The following is a 21,071-nucleotide window of genomic DNA, read 5'->3' on the forward strand; positions in this document are numbered from 1 at the left end:
TTCACATACCTTCCTCTTGGTGCTCTGATTTAGGCTTATACGGGACTGACTCTTTATCTGTGATTTAAAGAAAAAAAACATGTCAAACATGTCAAACATCATCAAACAAAAGAGTATTATCCAGTCTTTAAAAAAATAAACAAAAATATATTCACAGAATCAGAGGGTAAAATAATTTTATTCAATGGCAGGCGTCGGAGTCAGTTATATGGCAAAGAGCAGCCAATGAATCACTGATAGATTTTCACCTGATAACATGGCTTTTCCATTGTTAGATTTATACCTTCAGCTCCCCTAGACTAATGCCCTGCTCACACGATCAGAGTTTCTGTCAGAGTAAACTCTGACAGGTTTTTCCGACGGAATTCCGTTCAAGCTGTCTTGCATACAAAAACGCGGTGACGTACAACACTACGACGAGCCTAGAAAAATGAAGTTGAATGTTTCCCAGCATGCGTCGAAGCATGTTTTCGAGCATGCATGTTTTTTTTCTCCGTCGGAGTTCCATACAGAATTTCCGATTCATATTCTCTTTCTAACTCTGTCGGAATTTCCGACGGAAAAAGTTCGATGGGGCATACACACGGTCGGAATATCCGATTAAATAATTCCGTCTGACTTTTTCCATCGGAAATTCCGATCGTGTGTATGAGGCATAACTGTTGTGTGCCTTCCCCTTTGCAGTAAAATGGCTGACCTTAATATCACATTAATAAGATTGGAGGTCAGAGCTACACAGCTGCCCTATACTCCTTCCCCTTTCCTGGATCCTTAGTTTTCATTTTTTTTTTTAAAGACAAACAATATGTGTTGGGTCAGCACCCAGTATATACATGAATCGTGCACTCTGAAAGGAAAATGACAGCCACAGTTGTAATGTGTACCAGTGCAAACACAACTTAACATGTAAGTAAATCATTTTCAGCCAAGGAAGCTGACTTCTTTGCCTGTGTTTAATCAACAACTGCCATGATGCTACACATGTGATCAGTTACGACACCAGCCATTGGATGTTTGGTTGAGAGCACACCCAATGAGAGTTTTACATTTCTGGTACGTGCCATAAATGAAACTGTTTTATGGATGGATTTACTTCCGCTTTAAATATTAGTAAATAGTCTGCCTCGCTAGTCAATAAAACCATTCCATGCAGTAGACAAATATATATACCATAAAGTGTGCTAAACATCTCATGAATAATGTGAACCAACAGTATTGTTTAAAAAAATAATTATACTTTAGTGCTTGAGCTAAGGGCATGTAGTGCCCCACTTGGATTTGCACTCACCAGATTTGTATAACCACCTATAGCTGGTAAGGTCAAAAGCGCTTGTGCAGCTTGTCCCCTTTATATCCAGTATTTCCTGTGGTATGTTTGCCCAATGTTGCTGATCCGTTCATACCACTCAGAAGGAAATAAGAAGGAGGACCATAGTGTAATAATGTTTTGTATCACTTACTTTTATTTAATAAATCTTGATAAAACCTTATTACACTATGGGCCTCCTTCTTGTTATTTCCCTCTGAGTGGTATAAACGGTTTAGCAACAGCGGGAAAACGTAACACTGGATATAAAGGGGACATTATGGGCCAGATTCACGTACCTGGGCGTATCTTTAGTTGGGCGTAGCGTATCCTATTTACGCTACGCCGCCACAACTTAGACAGGCAAGTGCAGTAGCGTAAATTGGCCGGCGTAAGCCCGCGTAATTCAAAGTAGGCTGGTAGGGGGCGTGTTGTATGGAAATGAATCGTGACCCCACGTAAATGACGCGCCTAACGAACGGCGAATGCGCGCGCATGCTCAGTATCACGTCGAATTTACTCCATAATGTATGCCGGCTCAATGCCTGTGACGTGAACGTAACCTACGCACAGCCCCATTCACGTACTACTTACATAAACAACGTAAAAAAATACGCTTGTTCCAACGTCCATACTTTGCATTACCTACGCCTCATATAGCAGGGGTAACTTTACGCCGGACGTAAGCCTTGCGTAAACGGCGTAGCGGGCGCAAGTACGTTCGTGAATCGGCGTATCTAGCTCATTTACATATTCAACGCGTAACTCTATGGAAGCGCCCCTAGCGGCCAGCGTAAATATGCACCCTAGATACAACGGCGTACTAAGGCCCCATACACACCATAGAATCCATCCGCAGATAAATCCCAGCAAATGGGTTTCAGCGGATAGATCCTATGGTGTGTACACGCCAGCGGATCTTTATCCGCGGATATATCTCCCCTGGGATGGATTCCAGCAGATCGGATATTCGCTGACATGCAGAACAAATCCATCTCCTGGAATCCATCCCAACGGATGGATCCGCTGGTCTGTACAGACTCACCGAATCCATCCGTCCAAAGGGATCCCCCGCATGCGTCGCAATGATTCAACGCATGCGTGGAATTCCTTATATGACAGCGTCGCGCACATCGCCGCGTCATAATCGAGGCGACGGTGCGACACGTCATCGCCAGAGGATTTCGGCGCGGATTTGAATGCGATGGTGAGTACACTCCATCGCATTAAAATCTGCTGAAATCCTCGAGAGGATTTATCCGCGGAAACGGTCCGCTGGACCGTATCCGCGGATAAATACTCCCGTGTATATGGGGCCTAAGACTTACGTCGGTCAGCTGAAGCCATATTTCAGGCGTATCTTGTTCCCAGAATACCGCGCAGAGATACGACGGTGCAACTTTTAAATTACGCAGCGTAATGACCATTTTTAATGGTCTAGAAAAAACTATGTTTTTTTCAACCCGATTCTTGTTAAGCCTGCCTTGCCTACACACGATCGTGGAAAAAAAATACCCTAGCAAAGCGCGGTGACGTACAACACGTACAAAGGCACTATAAAGAGGAAGTACCATTCAGATGGTGCCACCCTTTGGGCCGCTTTTGCTGATTTTCTGTTAGCAAAGGTTTGGTGAGAGACGATTCACGCTTTTCAGTCTTTGTGCTTTTCAGTCTGTTACAGCATGACAAATGTGCTATTTCCATTACGAACACTAGTTTTACAATAACTTGCTTCTGAGCATGTGCGTTTTTTTCACGTCGTTAAAGCCTACACACGATCATTTTTTACGACGTGAAAAACGACAACGTGAAAAACAATGCGAAAATTTAGAGCATGTTCTACATTTTTAATGCCCATTTTTAACGTCACGAAAAATGCTCTGGAGCCCACACACGATCGTTTTTAATGACATTGTGAAAAACGGTCGTGTGTACGCGGCATATCAATCATTATTTGACTATCATTATGGCAAATGTCATTCATTACAACTTAATCAATTTAGGCTCAATTCCCAGGCTCTAAGACCCCTTTCACACTGGGGCGCTTTTCAGGCATTTTAGCGCTAAAATTAGCGCAATAAAATATGCACAACAGTTTGTTTCCTATTTTTTTCTTTAGATTGCAAAGACAATAAAATCTATTTGAAGGACAATATTACCAAAAGAAAGACTTGTTTGTTACAAAAAAATACATTTTTTTGTATCATAGATATTGAATAAATAATAACCTTGCGCCAAATCGATTGCAAAAAATATTTGGAAATATATTAAAGTGCAGCTGCTTCCCCAAACTGAGTGTGTATACCACTAGTGCAAATGGAAAAAAATATATAGTAGGGAGCGCTAAATACTAATAAATTCTATATAGACAACCTTATATACCATATATAAGTATCTCAAGTGATTATTGATCGTATACAATCTTCACATATATATACAGTTAAGTGCCTTGCATACAGTGTATTGATCAACCATAGTTTCCAATATGTGCTGAAAAAGAAAACAGTGTCCATTGAAAATCACAAACAAAAAATAACTGATTCTTCCACTGTTGAAGTGAACCACCTTCACCGATTACTTAAACACCCGAAGTGCTCTATAAGTGGATGTCTACTTACCAGAAGGTGTAGACCTTATTAATTAAAAGAAAGTCAGTAGGGCTTTTCCAAGATATTGCTTGCTGCAATTTGTTTGGAGATCGGGTAATTGGTCCATTTCTCACCCTGCATAAGGATACCAGATGTAATAGATATGAAGGATATAAAAGGAACCAGAATAGTGTAATCCCGTTTTATTTAAAAAGATAAAAATACATATAGCCAAGTGGCTGCTTACTTTTAAAAGTGCCTTCTCCCGACACTGAGGCTGAATATCAAATGTAATGGGAGCTCTGTGTGCAGCGTGGAGACTGGCGCGCGTTCCACTGTCTGCAGCAAACAATCAGAGAGACCGCAAGTGATGTAATCAGGTACTGCCTCGACGTACGTTTCGTAATAACGTCCTCAGGAAGCGTCTTCTGGTAAGCAGATATCCACTTATAGAGCACTTTGAGTGTTTAACCACTTCAATACCCGCCCATAGTCATTTGACGTCCACAGATGGGATCTCCCATCCTGGGTGGAGGTCATAAACGTCCTGGGCTTTGTGGGGGGATATTTGAATGATGCCTGCAGCTAGAGGCATCATTCAGATATCATTCGTTAGTGCCGGTGATTCTGTGCAACATAAGAACGATCATAGCGGCGGTTCCGCCGATTGATCGTTCTTATAGGCGGCGGGAGGGGACACCTCCCACCGCCATCCGGTGCTTTTCCGGGCTCTCCCGTGCCATCGAGGGCTCAGAGAAAGAATCGTCCGGCGCAGGCAGGAAGCATAGAGATGACTGGTCGGAGGCCCGGGCGCACCGATCTCATGCTTTCCAGCCTAGAGGAGAGATGCAGGGTCTTATTGACCCCGCATCTCTCCATAAAGAGGACCTGTCACACACATTTCCTATTACAAGGGATGTTTACATTCCTTGTAATAGTAATAAAAGTGAAAAAATAACTAAAAATAAAAAAATGTAAAAAAATAAATAAAAGAATAAAAAAAAATGTCCCCGGTAGCTCGCGCGCAGAAGCGAAGGCAAACGTAAGTCCCGCCGACATATGTAAACGCCGTTTAAACCACATATGTGAGGTATCGCCGCGTGCGTTAGAGTGCCAGCAACAATTCTAGCACTAGATCCCCTCTGTAAATCTAAACTGGTAACCTGTAAAAATGTTCAAAGCGTTGCCTATAGAGATTTTTAAGTACCAAAGTTTGGCGCCATTCCATGAGTGTGCACAATTTTAAAGCATGACATGTTAGGTATCTATTTACTCGGTGTAACATAATCTTTCATAATTTACAAAAAAATTGGGCTAACTTTACTGTTTTGTTATTTTTTAATTCATGAAACAATTTTTTTCCCAAAAAAATGCGTTTGAAAAATGATTGCGCAAATACCGTGCAAAATAAAACGTTGCAATGACCGTTGTTTTATTCCCTAGGGTGTCTGCTAAAAAAACATATATAATGTTTGGGGGTTCTGCGTAATTTTCTAGCAAAAGAATGATGATTTGTACATGTAGGAGAGAAGTGCCAGAATAGGCTCGGTATTGAGGTGGGTATTAAAGCCCGGTATTGACGTGGTTCAGTAATCGGTGAAGGTGGTTCACTTCAACAGTGAAAGAATCAGTTCTTTTTTGTTTGTGATTTTCAATGGACACTGTTTTCTTTTTCAGCACATAGTGGAAACTATGGTTGATCAATACACTGTATGCAAGGCACTTAACTGTATATATATGTGAAGATTGTACACGATCAATATTCACTTGAGATACTTATATACAGTGCCTTGCGAAAGTATTCAGCCCCCTTGAACTTTGCGACCTTTTGCCACATTTCAGGCTTCAAACATAAAGATATAAAACTGTAATTTTTTTTGAAGAATCAACAACAAGTGGGACACAATCATGAAGTGGAACAAAATTTATTGGCTATTTCAAACTTTTTTAACAAATAAAAAACTGAAAAATTGGGCGTGCAAAATTATTCAGCCCCTTTACTTTCAGTGCAGCAAACTCTCTCCAGAAGTTCAGTGGGGATCTCTGAATGATCCAATGATGACCTAAATGACTAATGATGATAAATAGAATCCACCTGTGTGTAATCAAGTCTCCGTATAAATGCACCTGCACTGTGATAGTCTCAGAGGTCCGTTTAAAGAACAAGGAACACACCAGGCAGGTCCGAGATACTGTTGTGGAGAAGTTTAAAGCCGGATTTGGATACAAAAAGATTTCCCAAGCTTTAACCATCCCAAGGAGCACTGTGCAAGCGATAATATTGAAATGGAAGGAGTATCAGACCACTGCAAATCTACGAAGACCTGGATGTCCCTCTAAACTTTCAGCTCATACAAGGAGAAGACTGATCAGAGATGCAGCCAAGAGGCCCATGATCACTCTGGATGAACTGCAGAGATCTACAGCTGAGGTGGGAGACTCTGTCCATAGGACAACAATCAGTCGTATACTGCACAAATCTGGCCTTTATGGAAGAGTGGCAAGAAGAAAGACATTTCTTAAAGATATCCATAAAAAGTGTTGTTTAAAGTTTGCCACAAGCCACCTGGGAGACACACCAAACACGTGGAAGAAGGTGCTCTGGTCAGATGAAACCAAATGGCAACAATGCAAAACGTTATGTTTGTTTGTTTATGCAACACAGCTCATCACCCTGAACACACCATCCCCACTGTGAAACATGGTGGTGGCAGCATCATGGTTTGGGCCTTCTTTTCTTCAGCGGGGACAGGGGAGATGGTTAAAATTGATGGGAAGATGGATGGAGCCAAATACAGGACCATTCTGGAAGAAAACCTGATGGAGTCTGCAAAAGACCAGAGACTGAGACGGAGATTTGTCTTCCAACAAGACAATGATCCAAAACATAAAGCAAAATCTACAATGGAATGGTTCACAAATAAACATATCCAGGTGTTAGAATGGCCAAGTCAAAGTCCAGTCTGAACTGGGAGAGAAATTTTGACTTGGGGAGAAAGGTATTTTTTGTGCATTATGCTCCTGACCCCTGCATTCTGTATGTTACACTCTTCTGACCCATGTGCTCTGTGCATTTTGGGAGAAGGAACATACATGCTGACCCCAGGAGGCTTCCCCTACATCAATATGGTAAGTGACTCCTGTATCAATTCACTGCTCACTGCTCTTCCCCCTTACTGTGCCCCCCCCCCTATACAGCCAGCAATCACTGCTCCCCCCTGTATACTGCTCCTGCTTAAACTACTCACTGCTCTTCCGCTACTGTATACTGCCCACTGCCATCCCTATATATGGCTTACTGCTCCCCCCATTGTATACTGCCCACTGCCATCCCCATATATGACTCACTGCTCCCCCCCCCCACTGTATACTTGTCACTGCCATCCCCATATACTGCTCACTTCCCCCCATTGTATACTGCCCACTGCCATCCCCATATGCTGCTCACTTCCCCCCATTGTATACTGCCCACTGTGATCCGCATATATTGCTCACTGCCCCCCCCCCTCCACTGTATACTTGCCACTGCCATCCCCATATACTGCTCACTTCCCCCCATTGTATACTGCCCACTGCCATCCCCATATGCTGCTCACTGCTCCCCCCCCCCACTGTATACTGCCCACTGTCATCCCCATTTACTACTCACTGCTCCCTCCCCCCCACTGTATACTGTCCACTGCCATCCCCATATACTACTCACTGCTCCCCCCCACTGTATACTGCCCACTGTCATCCGCATATATTGCTCACTGCCCCCCCCCCCCCACTGTATACTGCCCACTGCTATCCCCATATACTACTCATTGCTCTGGCCAGCTGCATAGTGATTCCATTTAATTTGATCATCCTCTAGTTGTGTTAAATTGGGAGGGGGGGTGACGCCAGGAGCACCACCTCCCTGAAATGAGTTTGCCACCTCCCTGAAATTAGTTTTTGCTGGTTGGGATGTCTGCATTAGGCAGTGTCCATGTCAAGCAGGCAATTTATGACATATGAAACATAACTTAAAAAAATGATAAACACTTAATAAAAAAAAATTACCTAAAACCATTATAGATTCCATGTGCCTCATATACAGAGATATGAGCAGCCAAGGTCTAAAGTGATCTAACAAACCACCATGCTTGAATCATATATTGCCACCTTTGGTACAAAGTTAGGGTGCTCATATACTGTAACTATTGATAGATAATAAAGGATAAAATTATACTTTAAATGAAAAGTGTTTTACAAAGTAATAACTGTGAAGATTATTTTCTTGACTAACACATAATTTATTTAAAATATAAACTTACTTCGCCATCTGCATTTTTGGGAATGTCTTAATGACATTCCTTTTAGTGTAAAACTATGGGCACAATGGTATTGTGTTACTGCATGGGTGTTATTAATGCATCTGTTTTAGAAAACACAGCGTACAGTTAGACAGCCTAAGTAGCATCCATGGCATATACTTAATCAGAAGTTTGTCATGCATACTATTCCTAATTTCATTATGAGCAATTTAACGATACACTCTCAGCAGAATGTTGAAACTGCTGAGCCTCTATGCCTGAACACATACCGACTAATTAAAGCATGTCAAAATGCCTATAAATAAACTCTCAAGTATTTTTTATTTAATTTTTTTACACAACCCATACAACTCAAGACAAATAAATCTTTAATGATACCATTTCTAATATTTTACAGCTGAACTCCAGCAAATTTTGTGTAAATACAAGAGGCTTGTGTATTCCTGTGTATCTTGTGTATCTCTTTCTACATTCAATTTTGCCTCTGTGCAGGAGCTTCCTGTAATAAAGACAGGTCAGTGCTGCTCTCTCTCCTTGTGCAGGGTGACTGGTCTTGTCTCCGCCCCCTTCTGTAGTTTTCTGCAGGCAGCTCCTAGTAGGTGGGGTCTGCTGGGCCTTTCCCACAGCTCTGCTCTCTACACAGGCTCAGTGATGTCACTGCTACTTTTAAAAGGTAATATCTAGGCTTTCAAAGGCATTTGTTGCTCACAAAGTGGATTTATAACTTCCGTTGTTTTTGAGGAATATATTGAAATTAGGGCTGTTACTGATTAAAATGTTTGTGTTCGATCAATCGATTTTTTTTAATCGATTAATCAACTAATTTCGATTAATTATAACGCACATACAGATCCAACTAGTTTTAGATGATCTCCTTGCATTGCAACTCTGCATTAGTCAAAGGTAAATGTGGTATACACTATATACAATCACCCGACACTAGTTAGTTTCCACATTCCATGACTTAACTTTACAGTTCACACAAATACGTTTTAAATTCAAACTGTAGCACTAACGCAAGCAATTTTTTCTTATTAAACTTTGAGGCCCCGTACACACGACCGGATCTATCCGCTGGGATTTATCCGCGGATCAGTTCCAGCAGATAGATCGGGTCATGTGTACGTCCGAGCGGACATTTAACAGCGGATTAAAATCCAGCCGACGGATTCCCAGCGGATAAAAATTTCTTAGCATGCTAAGAAATCTATCCGCTGGAATCGTGTCCAGCGGACTGATCCAGTCGTCTGTACAGACTCACCGGATCAGTCCGTCCGCTCCCATCCCTCGCATGCGTTGTAATGATTCGACGCATGCGTGAAAGTATTTACCTTCCAGGGTCGCGCACGTCGCCGCGTCATCGTTGCGGCGACGGCGCGGCCACGTCACCGCGGATGTATTCCGCTGGGATTTCGATCTGATGGTGAGTACAGCCATCAGATCCAAATCCGCCAGAGGATTTATTCGCTGGAAACGGTCCGGCGGACCGTTTCCAGCGGATATCCTCTCGTCTGTACGAGGCCTAAGAAAAACGTAGAACGTTAGTTTAATTTTAATTATAAAACATATCTAGTATATTGACTGTCAGTCACTTTAAAGTAGGCAAGTAGGCATCACTTTAGCCGGTCACGCAGACATACCAGAGTGTTTACATTTTCTGGAAGCAGACATGATCGCATTTTATTGACAACATACCCTGAAGAACTGAACAGTCTTTCGCATGGAACAGATGTTGCTGATACACAAAGAATTGACTGCTTAGGACAGGAAAACAATTAATTTTTTTGCCCCCTTCCCCTGATGGAACCTGATGCATCCTCCTGCTCCACAGATGCAAAGGTACCTCAATCCAATGGGTGCAGTTTGCTCGCATCCAGCAGGGTAAGTCTCACCGTGCAGGCTGTCCGGTGACGTCAAAGAATTTTGATCGATCAAAAGAATTTTGATCGATCAAAAAAATTAAAGATTAATCAAGGAATTAACCTTTAATTTCCCCAGCCCTAATTGAAATGTAATATTTATAATGTTAGAGAGAAAGGGCAAGTATGGGTAAGTTATCACTGCACTTATGTAGAGGGGTGACACTGACTGAATGAAATTTTAAAGAAAACAAATAAACAGGTACAAATACGCTCTATCTATGAAATGGAACTGAGAAACAGCTTTGCATTGTTGCAACAAGGCACAGTTCAAATTTCAGCTCCGTTCAGGCGTACAGGAACAGAATAGGTGATTAATCTAATATTTGAAAAGTTGATTAGCTTGCTGCCCTGGCTTGGATTAGTCATTTAGCAGGACATGTTTATAATAAGAAATTACTCCTTAATTTCCTTCTACCAGGTGTAAATAAAATATTAAAAAAAGATATCTTAGAAAAATTTGCCTAATAAGGTTTGTCTTTAAAGGTGCTTTTCAAAACATGTAAATCCTTAAAATGTGAACATGAGCAACTTCTCTTATTTACTCCCTTTGGTCATGTAAATATATCATTGTGTTTTGTTATATTGATTACCTGTTGATCCTACCAAAAATCTTCTGTGCACTCTGCAGTCTTATCTCAAATAATATTATCTGGAAGTATGTGAGTAAGTAGAACTATATATATATTTTTTTTCATTTTGAATAGCGCAAGGAAGGGTTATAACCTCTGTCAGTTTTTTTTTGTTTTGTTTTTCGCCATCTGTGTCCCATTGTGAATATTTCCCTTCACTTCCTGTCCCATAGCCAAATCGAAAGTGAGAGGAATTCCCTGCAAATTAAGGGAATACCTTAGAAACCACCAAGTCACCAGAAGTAGTGTCCTCATTGGAAGATTTCCCCTCTATTACTTTTCTGGGCATAACCCAATTTAGATGTTTTTTTTTACTTTCACTTTCAATGATAATGGTAAACAGGACAAATAGAGAGGCTGAATCCCCATACCAGGGGCACAGAGAGTAATAAGAACTTGGTTAGGGTGTGGGGGGGGGGGGGGGGGGGCGTTGGGATATCTCAAATTTTGTGCAAGTACAACAGTGTAAAACCCCCCTTGAGACTAGAGGTAGGTGAATACAGCTCAGGAAATTCCAAAGCATGAGCAGACCTGAGCCAACAGCTCTAAAAAAAAGTCTCTCCAAGGGTTGACGAGGACAGTCACTAAGATCTCTCTCTCATGCCTTTACTCACTGTGCCCTGGGTACTTGAATGCTTTCTTGCAGTACCGGCCAACTTCCATACTTTGAGTTTTCAGGCCAGATCCTCAGTGATCTTTCTCTAAACTGCATCCAGCCATTTTAGACATGGATCCTTCAGCTCTTCCATAGCTCAAACCCTCATGGCCCCCTGCAAACTTCATAAGTGACCCAGAGTGCCATGGCTTTCAAGTTGAGTTTTCTAACCACAGGACAAAGACACTGCTGTTTCAGGCCCCAGCCTATTTATACACACCACAGCCCACTGCTGGTCATTCTTCCTTCCAGGGGAAGGAAGGCTGTATGAATATGCAAGTCCAGGTTCTGCCTCTTCCAACCCACTAAATTCTAGAACTTACTAGAAACCAGAGGGTAGCGGTTGAGCCTACAGCTAGCAGAATCCAGAACAGTCAAAAGAAATCAAACTTTGCTCCACTGGCTTCAGAAATTCCAGAACTTACTAGAAACCAGGGGGTAGCAGTTGAGCCTGCAGCTAGCAGAGTGCAGAACAGTCAAAAGAAATCAAACTTTGCTCCACTGGCTTCAGAGAAGCCAAAAAACTAAATTTGCCTTAATCCCACTATCAACCTAACTAGGAGGGTGCTACATATGCAAAGGTTACTTCCCCCCCACTACCACCACCTTTCCTATTGAACAACAACAATTCCTATCACATTAAATGAATAATAGTATTTCAGGCCAGGAGTCAGTATGGGATGGGGCTTAACTTAAAGCAGAGACTCGAGATAAAGCTAACTCATTTTAGAAATGATCCTTATACTCCTAATGGGGATGGGACAACTCGTGCTCGGGCCAAACATTTGCCTGTTTGGCCGTTCGTTGAACACCGGAATTTGCAGGGTTTTTCACCGAGTGTTTGCCCTGACAAACATCCTGCAATGAACTGAGCTTTGCCCAACTTAGGGCGCAATGTAAGCTGGTTGTTAAGGAGAGGGGCCGGAAAGCCAGCAGCAACGTCCTTAACAACCGATGAGTCTTCAGCTGTCAATGGGTTACCCAGCTGACAGCTGAACAGTAAAAAAAATAAAAAATACACTCGCTCATATGAGAGCTTGACTGACATCTCTCTCACCAATTATTTTCCTTTCTGGATGTACAGACAAATACGACACTTTCTCTCTACATCAACGTGGACAAGACAACTCATAACCTTTGAGTCCCTTTGCACCTGGAAATCGCCACAAAGGCACTTAATATGCTCTATATACTTGGAATAGTCTCACCGACTTCCAGAATCCCACAGTATGAGAAAGGGAAATGCAGGCTTCCTTCTCTGACGAAGAATGGGAAGCTATTCACGAATACACACACAAGTGCTCCCTGAACGTAGCCATCAAAGAAAACTGCTACAAAATTGAAACCCGATGGTATAGAATTCCATCTCTCCTCCACACATTCTTGCCATCTATACCCAATATATGCTGGGGGTGTGGTAAAGCAGAAGGGACTATGCTCCATATTTGGTGGGATTGTAAATCTCTCCAGCCTTTCTGGAAAGAAGTGCACGACATCATTGCCCATGTTACCACATTTACCTTAGATTACACTCCAGCACAATACCTATTACACCATATGACCCTGTCTAAAAAAGAATATTACAAATCCTTGGCTATGCACATGGTGAATGCGCCAAGACATTAGCGATTGTTACGCCCTCCGACTATCAGAGAATGGTTCACTATACTTTCTGAAATAGAAGAGATGGAGGAACTTTTCTATACTTCTCAAGAGCAGATACAAAATTCACAAATACATGGGCATATTGGACCCACTTTAAAACCACTGAGTGTTTCCAATCCTATGATTCTTAGATAATGGACTGTTACACAAGCTAATTGTGGAGAATGAGAAATTGAGGCGCGGGGGCGTGGCTACCGCGCAGTGGAATGGACGCCTGAACCAAGAGCTCCGCTTCAGCGTCGGGGAAACCAGCACACCGAGGCATCGTGGGGTGTATAAAAACACCTACAACAGCACCCATTAGCCCGCACGTCTCCCGGGGATGACCAAAAAGCGAAAAAACGCCGCGCAGCCGGCAAAACTGGAGGATTTCTTCTCTCCCAGGCCTAGCAGCGTGTCCCAAGATGGCGCCGGCCGTGTCTCTCCGGCCTCCGCCGGCGGATCATCTCTCTCCACACCGAGCCCGGGATCTAGGGATGGGACTCAGCGTCACTCTCCAGGGGCTTCCACCCCCCTCTCCTGCAGCCCGGTGAAGTCCAAACCACGGTTGTCGGCCGCACCGAGTGACTCTCAGGTCAGTGCTTTGCAGGGATCCATGGAGGACACACGTGAGCTCTCTGCCCCCATTAACACGTTTCCTACCTCCAATACACCTGTGTCAGACACTACCCTAAAAGATATGTTAGTCTCCCTGCGCAGCTCCCTCCATGCTGACATGATGGAATGCATGAGAGGATTTAAAACAGAAATGGGGGAGCTGGGCGGCAGGGTAGATCATGTGGAGCAGAAAATGGGGGAATATGCTTCCTCATACAACTCCCTAGTAGACTCTCACAATGACCAAGGAGATGAGGTTGCATGGCTCAGGGCAAAGGTCGCAGACCTCGAAGACAGGTCTCGCAGGAATAACGTCAAGCTGAGGGGTGTCCCTGAGACTGTTATGCCTGCCCAACTACAACAATATGCTCGTGAGCTAATGGGACTGCTCTTACCCTCCACTCCTGAATCAGAACTGGTGGTGGATCGCATACACCGCCTGCCTAAACCTGCACACCTCCCTGACAACATACCCAGAGATGTACTGATGCGGGTGCATTTCTACCATGTCAAGGACCTATTTATGCTGGCTTTCCGCAAGAGTCCCCAGTCATCTGACCGCTATCCTAACCTACAAGTATACGCGGACCTCTCCCAGCACACGATGCAGAGACGCAGGTCCCTTATACCTGTCACAAAAGCACTGCGCAACCACAACATTATCTACAAGTGGGGCCAGCCGACCAAACTCATCGTAACCAAAGATGGCACCTCCAGTGTGATCATGTCCCTGGATGAGGGACTTGCCCTCCTACGCAAGTGGGACATTCTGCCCGAACACCCCCCTGGGGACGCAGCATCTGCATCTGCACCTAGAGCCCAGTCTCAAGACGAATGGTCACTAGTGACACGCAAAAGAAACAACAAAAAAAAATCGTAAAACCCCCCTTGCCTCGGGGATCCTGCTCTATTAAAGTTGTTCATTTGATTCCCTGACCCTACTGGAGTTCTGTTTTTCCACGAACTTCCCCCCCTGCAATATGTGCAGCTACTCTGCATCCAGATCCCGGACGGGATCTTCCTTTTTATCCGTGCTACTGTTTCTCTGTGTTATAACCCCCCTATTTTTGACTCTCAAGATCTCCCTTTCTTTCTCTCTTCCCCCTGAGATGGACACCGAATTCTCATCAAAGAAGACATCCTGCTACCCGCACACACTCACTGCCTGGAACCGGCTGGTTTGGAAACCCAGATACGAAGCCATAAGGTACTGTTATCACTCCCTTTTCATGCTTAATTATGGCCCTGACGGTAACCTCTCTTAATGTCCGAGGTCTGAACCACCCAGTCAAGAGAGCTTCCGTATGGAGAGAGGCCCTGAAATTACGCTCAGATGTCCTATGCTTGCAGGAAACCCACCTGATGGCGTCGGGCGCACCTACCTTCCAACACATTAGGTTCCCTCATGTCTTTCTGGCATCCGCCTCGAAAAAACAAAAAGGAGTCGCCATTGCCATCAAGGACTCTGTAAACTTTTCTCTACAGGACTCTCTGATCGACCCCGATGGCAGGTTTTTGGTCCTGGTTGGTACCTTTAACAACAAACAGTACACATTGGTCAACTTGTACGCACCCAACACCCACCAACTCCGCTTCCTGAGGAAACTCTTCTGCAAAATTAATAAGATAAGAAAAGGGGCTTTGATCATGTGCGGAGACTACAATCTAACGGTAGATTTTGAGTTGGACTCAACCTCCCGCTCCAAACGCCACCACCCTGCCTTACGCGCACTACTACATGCTGAGGGTATGTTTGATGTCTGGAGATGTCAACACGCAAGCGAAAGAGACTACTCCTTTCATTCCTCCAGACATAACTCTTACTCACGTATTGACATGATATTAGTGGATAAGTTTTTGTTGCAGAGGGTGTCCTCGTCCGCCATCCACGACATCACGTGGTCAGACCACGCTCCGGTGTCGGTGGTGGTGGACGGGGGACCCCCGGTCTCTTCGCCCTTCATTTGGAGGGCGGACTCCTACTTACTCCAACAGCCTGCTCACGCTGCCTATCTGTCCTCTCGATTGGAGGAATTTTTCAATGTCAATGTTGGTTCTGTAACCAATCCATTTTCTATTTGGTGTGCCCATAAGGCCTACATTAGAGGCATGATGATACAACTTAGTGCGCGGGTTAGGAAGCAGAGAGCACAAAAACTAGACTCTATTCTCGCTGAAATTGTCTCCCTAGAATCGCAGAACAAACAATCTCCTGATATCTCGATAGCTACTAAGTTACACGGTGTGCGCACAGATCTCAGGAGATTGCTACTTGAACGCTATGATAAACATGTGCAATCTCTCAAACTGTCCCACTATGCGTCTGGCAATCGAGCGGGCAAATTCCTAGCTCAGCGACTGAAAAATCGCAGAGTGAAAACCACTATCCCTTTTCTAGTTAAGCAGCCGGACGGCAGCAAACTATATAATCCCCAGGATATAGCAAATTCATTTGCAGAGTTCTACTCCTCCCTCTACAATCTCCAAGACGATCCCTCTACCCCCCAACCTGTAGAAGAGACAATCTCTTCCTTCCTTGCTGACCTGGCACTGCCCACCTTGTCTCAAGCTCAACTTGAAGCTCTTAATGCGCCGATCTCGGAATCCGAGATCAAGCGAGCAATCAAGACCCTCCCCCCGGGGAAATCCCTGGGCCCGGACGGACTCCCCAATTGCTACTACAAGGCCTTTGACTCCCTCTTAGCTCCTGCTTTAGGTAAGATATTCTCTGAAGCGATGCTCTCTGCTTCCTTCCCAAATGAAATGCTTAATGCTTTTATTGTGACTATTCCAAAACCGGGGAAGACACCTACTACGCCCGCAAATTTTCGCCCCATCTCCCTTCTCAACACAGACGTGAAACTCTATGCTAAGATCCTAGCATCCAGACTGCTCCCAATCCTACCCTCTCTGATCAATCCGGATCAGACGGGGTTTACCTCTGGTAGACAGTCCTCAGATGCCACTAGAAGGGTGATAGACCTGGTTCACCACGCGGGGGCCTCTCGAACGCCTTCTCTGCTCCTCTCCTTGGATGCGGAGAAGGCGTTCGACAGGGTACACTGGGGATACATGACCCGGGTACTGGAGAAATTTGGATTTTCAGGTCCCATTCTGTCGGCAATTCTGGCACTCTACTCCACGCCTTGTGCACAGGTCTATACCTCAGGTATGCTTTCCTCCACTTTCAACATAACCAATGGCACTAGACAGGGGTGTCCCCTATCCCCCTCCATATTTAACTTACTCGTAGAACCCCTTGCAGGAAAAATTAGAGCTCACGCAGATATCCCAGGGTTTGTGTTAGCGGGCCGATCCCATAATATAAGCTTATTTGCGGACGACATTATACTCTTCCTAACCTCTCCAGTCTCTTCCCTTCCTCAGGCACACACAGTCCTCGCAGAATTCAGCCGCATATCCTACTATAAGATTAACTACACTAAATCCTTCATTCTGGGTCTCAACCTCCCTCCTTCCCTCCAATCCCACCTACAAACTTCTTTTCCATACTCCTGGGCCGCATCCACTATACAATACTTGGGGATACAAATCACAACAGACCCAGCGAAACTAGCAGACGCCAACTACATCCCTCTAATAGAAAAAATCTCTAAGGAGGCGGCTCGTCTGGCCAGGGTCGAATTGACGTGGTCAGGACGCCTGGCCTCTTTCAAAATGTTGCTTCTCCCCCAAATCTTGTACATTTTCCGCACACTCCCCACCCCACTGAAATGCAGCCACCTCAGAGCCCTCAACAGCACCCTCAATCGCTATATATGGGGTACCAAGCGACCTAGGTGCGCTAAGTCCCTATTAATTACACACAGGTCAGTGGGGGGCATGGGCATGATTGACCTCAAAGACTACCACCGAGCAGCTATACTTGCCCAGATCAGACGTTGGATATCCCCGACCCCTGACATCCTTTGGTGTAGTATAGAGAAAGCCCTCAGCCCGACCAAGGACCTCTACAGTGCCCTGATACTTGACGCCTGGAGACCTCTCCCATTGCGTCAACTACCGTTGACTTTCCAGGCCACCATGTTGGCCTGGAGAGAGCTGCGCACCCTAGCATGCACGTCCTCTAGTTCTGTCTTTGTACCAATTCCTATTGAAACCTTGTCAGCTGCAATACCATATACTTCCTTCTCCAGCTGGACCACCAAAGGCATTACCCAGGTTGAGGACCTATACTGTCAGAATGTACTTAAACCCTTTGACGTACTAGCCGCGGAATATGGCCTGTCACAAGTGGACAGCTTCAGACATTCGCAGGCATCCCATTTTCTCCACTCATTACAATCTCGCAATGTACTGATCCCTGACGCCATATGGCAATTTTACACTAAAGCAACTCTCCCTCCCAAGGGAATCTCCCTTTTCTACAACCTGTTCCAGGACAAGCTCCTTTTTAAAATGACCCCCCCGTTTTGTAAATGGGAGGCGGACTTGGGCACAACTTTCTCCCCGACCCAATGGAAGTCTTCATTTAGACATATATACAAAGCCTCCAGATGCATTAACCACTGGGAGTTGTCCCAAAAGATAGCCCTACGGTGGTACCTAACCCCATATCGTATAGCCCAATTCTACCCCTCGGCCTCCCCGCTGTGTTGGAGAGACTGCGGAGGGATAGGCAGTATTCTCCATGTCTTCTGGTCCTGCAAACACCTCACGAGCTACTGGAGAGGTATCTTTAGATGCATCTCTCGTATAACAGGTATACTAACACCCCCCAACCCTGAACTAGCGATACTGAACTTGGGAATCGAGGGTTTCCCCCCAGATTTTCGAATCGTAGTCACACACATTCTGCTAGCGGCCAGACTGCTACTAACTAGGAATTGGAAATCACACACAGTACCAAATGTTTCTGAGGTCCTAGAAACCACCAGAAGCAACTACATTTTTGAATCCCTATTAGCAAACAGAGAGGGCAGGAGGGCGAAATTTGATACCCAGTGGAGGCCCTGGACTGACTGGTTCAAAGTGAAGTGAGCGGGTGAATTTGAAATGTCTTCCTCATGCCATGTTCATTTTGATATGTTCTAAACGACTACCTAAAAAAGAATGTAATTACAATGTTCCCACGAGTGTCCATCTCTTCCCCCCCCCCCCCCCCCCTGCTTCCCCCCATCCCCATCCTCCTCCTCCCCCCCCCCCTTCCCTCTCCTCTCTCCTTCCCTCCCTTCCCCCCCTGACTCTCTTTCTCACCACCTGTTCTCCCCCCCGCTGTACTCCTTCATGTACTCCTCTGAGTATGATAAGAGGATAGGGACTCATGTACCATGTACCCCTATCCTGCGTTAAGTGATGTTACACTGTGAATGTCTTACCCATACTCATATGCTCTACTCTGATTAATCTGCTTATCTTTGGAGTTGTTAATATTGTTTGACTTTCCCGAATGTTTCATGGGAATACATGTGAGTGTTTTCTACTTTTGTACTCTGAAAATTCCTCTCAATAAAAACTATTGTACGAAGAAATTGAGGCGCCAGGCGGTGGGGGAAGGGGGTGCAGGTACAACCAATCCCACTATCTTAATTTTCTGACTCCTCTGGTCCCTTTCCCTTTATTCCTTCTTCCCTCACCCCCCCTTTTTCACCCCTTTTCTTTTCTTTCGCTTCTATTCTCTGATCTCTTAGTTATCTGGATTCATGACTACAGGCATTTCCTATGAACCATGCATAGGGAGATTGAGGCCATTAGCATAGCGGTATAAATAGGCTTCAAACTGAGTTGCTCAACATACATTTTGCTTGTATGAATCCTCGAATGTGCAGTTGTATTATCTTTTTCATACTGGATGGCTTGCAAGCCATTGATGAGCCACAGTACATTTGTATGTTATGTAAAATGTTTGCATTGTCAACAATTACCTCTTTTAAATTCAATAAAAAGTTTATGGAAAAAGATAAAACAGCATCCCCCCCCCCACCAAAATCCATACCAGACCTTTATCTGGACATGTAGCCTGACAGGTCAGGAAAGGGGGGGGACCAGTGAGTGCTGGTCCCCCTCCTGAACTATACCAGGCCACATTCCCTCAGCATGGGGGTGTGGGTGCTTTGGGGCAGAGGGGGCCCTGCCCCCCCCAAAGCACCTTGTTATAGGTTATGGGTGGGGCCACCTAGCCACATCACCCAGTTGCACCGTCTCTTCTGACATCACATGCCCATGGGTGAAGTCACTGAACCCAGTCATTGCCAGCCATTGAAGATCACCCTCTCCTCTCCCCTGGCACTGGGGATCACATGACTGGATTGGAATGGGCTACAAATAGGTAAATATATATATACACACATATATATATATATTTATTTATTTCTTGTACAGGTTATTCAGCCTAGGTGTTAGGATGGGACAGGGAGCATTTTTAAAGCACTTGTAAATCCAACATTTCAAATTTCCAGATATATGCCTGCCCTGCCATGTACTTGTATGAGAAAGTATCCTGATTTCATTGTACTGCTTCCTTTGTGCGAAATCCCTGGTGTTCCTCCCAGTCCCTCTGCTTTCCTACTAAAAACTGGCCACACTAAGCATGAGAACACATTGTGGTCAGCTCTCTAGCTATGCTGAACCTGCTCTCCTCCAATAATCAGAATTGTCCTGACACCCCCAATGCCCCCCTCCCCCGCACAGCCTTTCACTGGGAAGATAGGTGTACTGCTGTTTCTCCTCCCGTAGCTCTTATGCAGCCGGGAATAGAGGATATGTATGTGATCAATTAAAGAAAAGGGGGGGGGGGTTTATAATGTTTCATATATCTATACAAAAATGTTGTGTCTTTCATTTCTATTTTAAACTAACTGTGTTGTTTTATAAATTGAGGGTTTACAATCACTTTAAGATTAGTCAGGTTTATCTGGAAATTTTGCTTGAATTTATATAGGAAATCCCAAGATTTTTTTACACCTTTAGGTTACTGTAACTGAACTGGTTTAACATACTTATGCAATTTATCATAGGTACAGGTTTTAAATATATTAAGAATTGTGATAGGTTAACTTTAGAATATTGAAAAAATTGATATCCTGGTTGGGACGATCATTACCAGGTAACCCCATCTGAAAAATGGTGCACACAGGATGCAGATTAGCAGGGGGGGGGGCATTTCCCTTATTACTGGGCTTACCTTAAGCCTCGTACACACGATCAGTCCATTCGATGAAGGACTGGTCTGAAGGACCGTTGTCATCGGTTAACCGATGAAGCTGACTGATGGTCCGTCGCGCCCACACACCATCGGTTAAATAACCGATCGTGTCAGAACGCGGTGACGTAAAACACAACGACGTGCTGAAAAAAATGAAGTTCAATGCTTCCAAGCATGCGTCGACTTCATTCTGAGCATGCGTGGAATTTTTAACCGATGGTCGTGCCTACTAACGATCAGTTTTGA

At 44.4% G+C, this 21,071-nt stretch overlaps 1 protein-coding gene across 1 annotated transcript in view; it reads right to left on the bottom strand.

The window, feature by feature from the left end:
* The window catches only part of LOC120931600, a 121,084-nt gene that overhangs the window by 32,792 nt on the left and 67,221 nt on the right, over positions 1 to 21,071 (bottom strand). The window contains exon 2 of the mRNA XM_040343209.1: positions 10 to 57. Coding sequence (XP_040199143.1) covers positions 10 to 57 — 48 coding nt within the window. The remainder of the gene's footprint in view (positions 1 to 9; positions 58 to 21,071) is intronic.

This window comes from Rana temporaria, chromosome 1 (genome assembly GCF_905171775.1).
Source record: "Rana temporaria chromosome 1, aRanTem1.1, whole genome shotgun sequence".
Classification (NCBI taxonomy): Eukaryota; Metazoa; Chordata; class Amphibia; order Anura; family Ranidae; genus Rana; species Rana temporaria.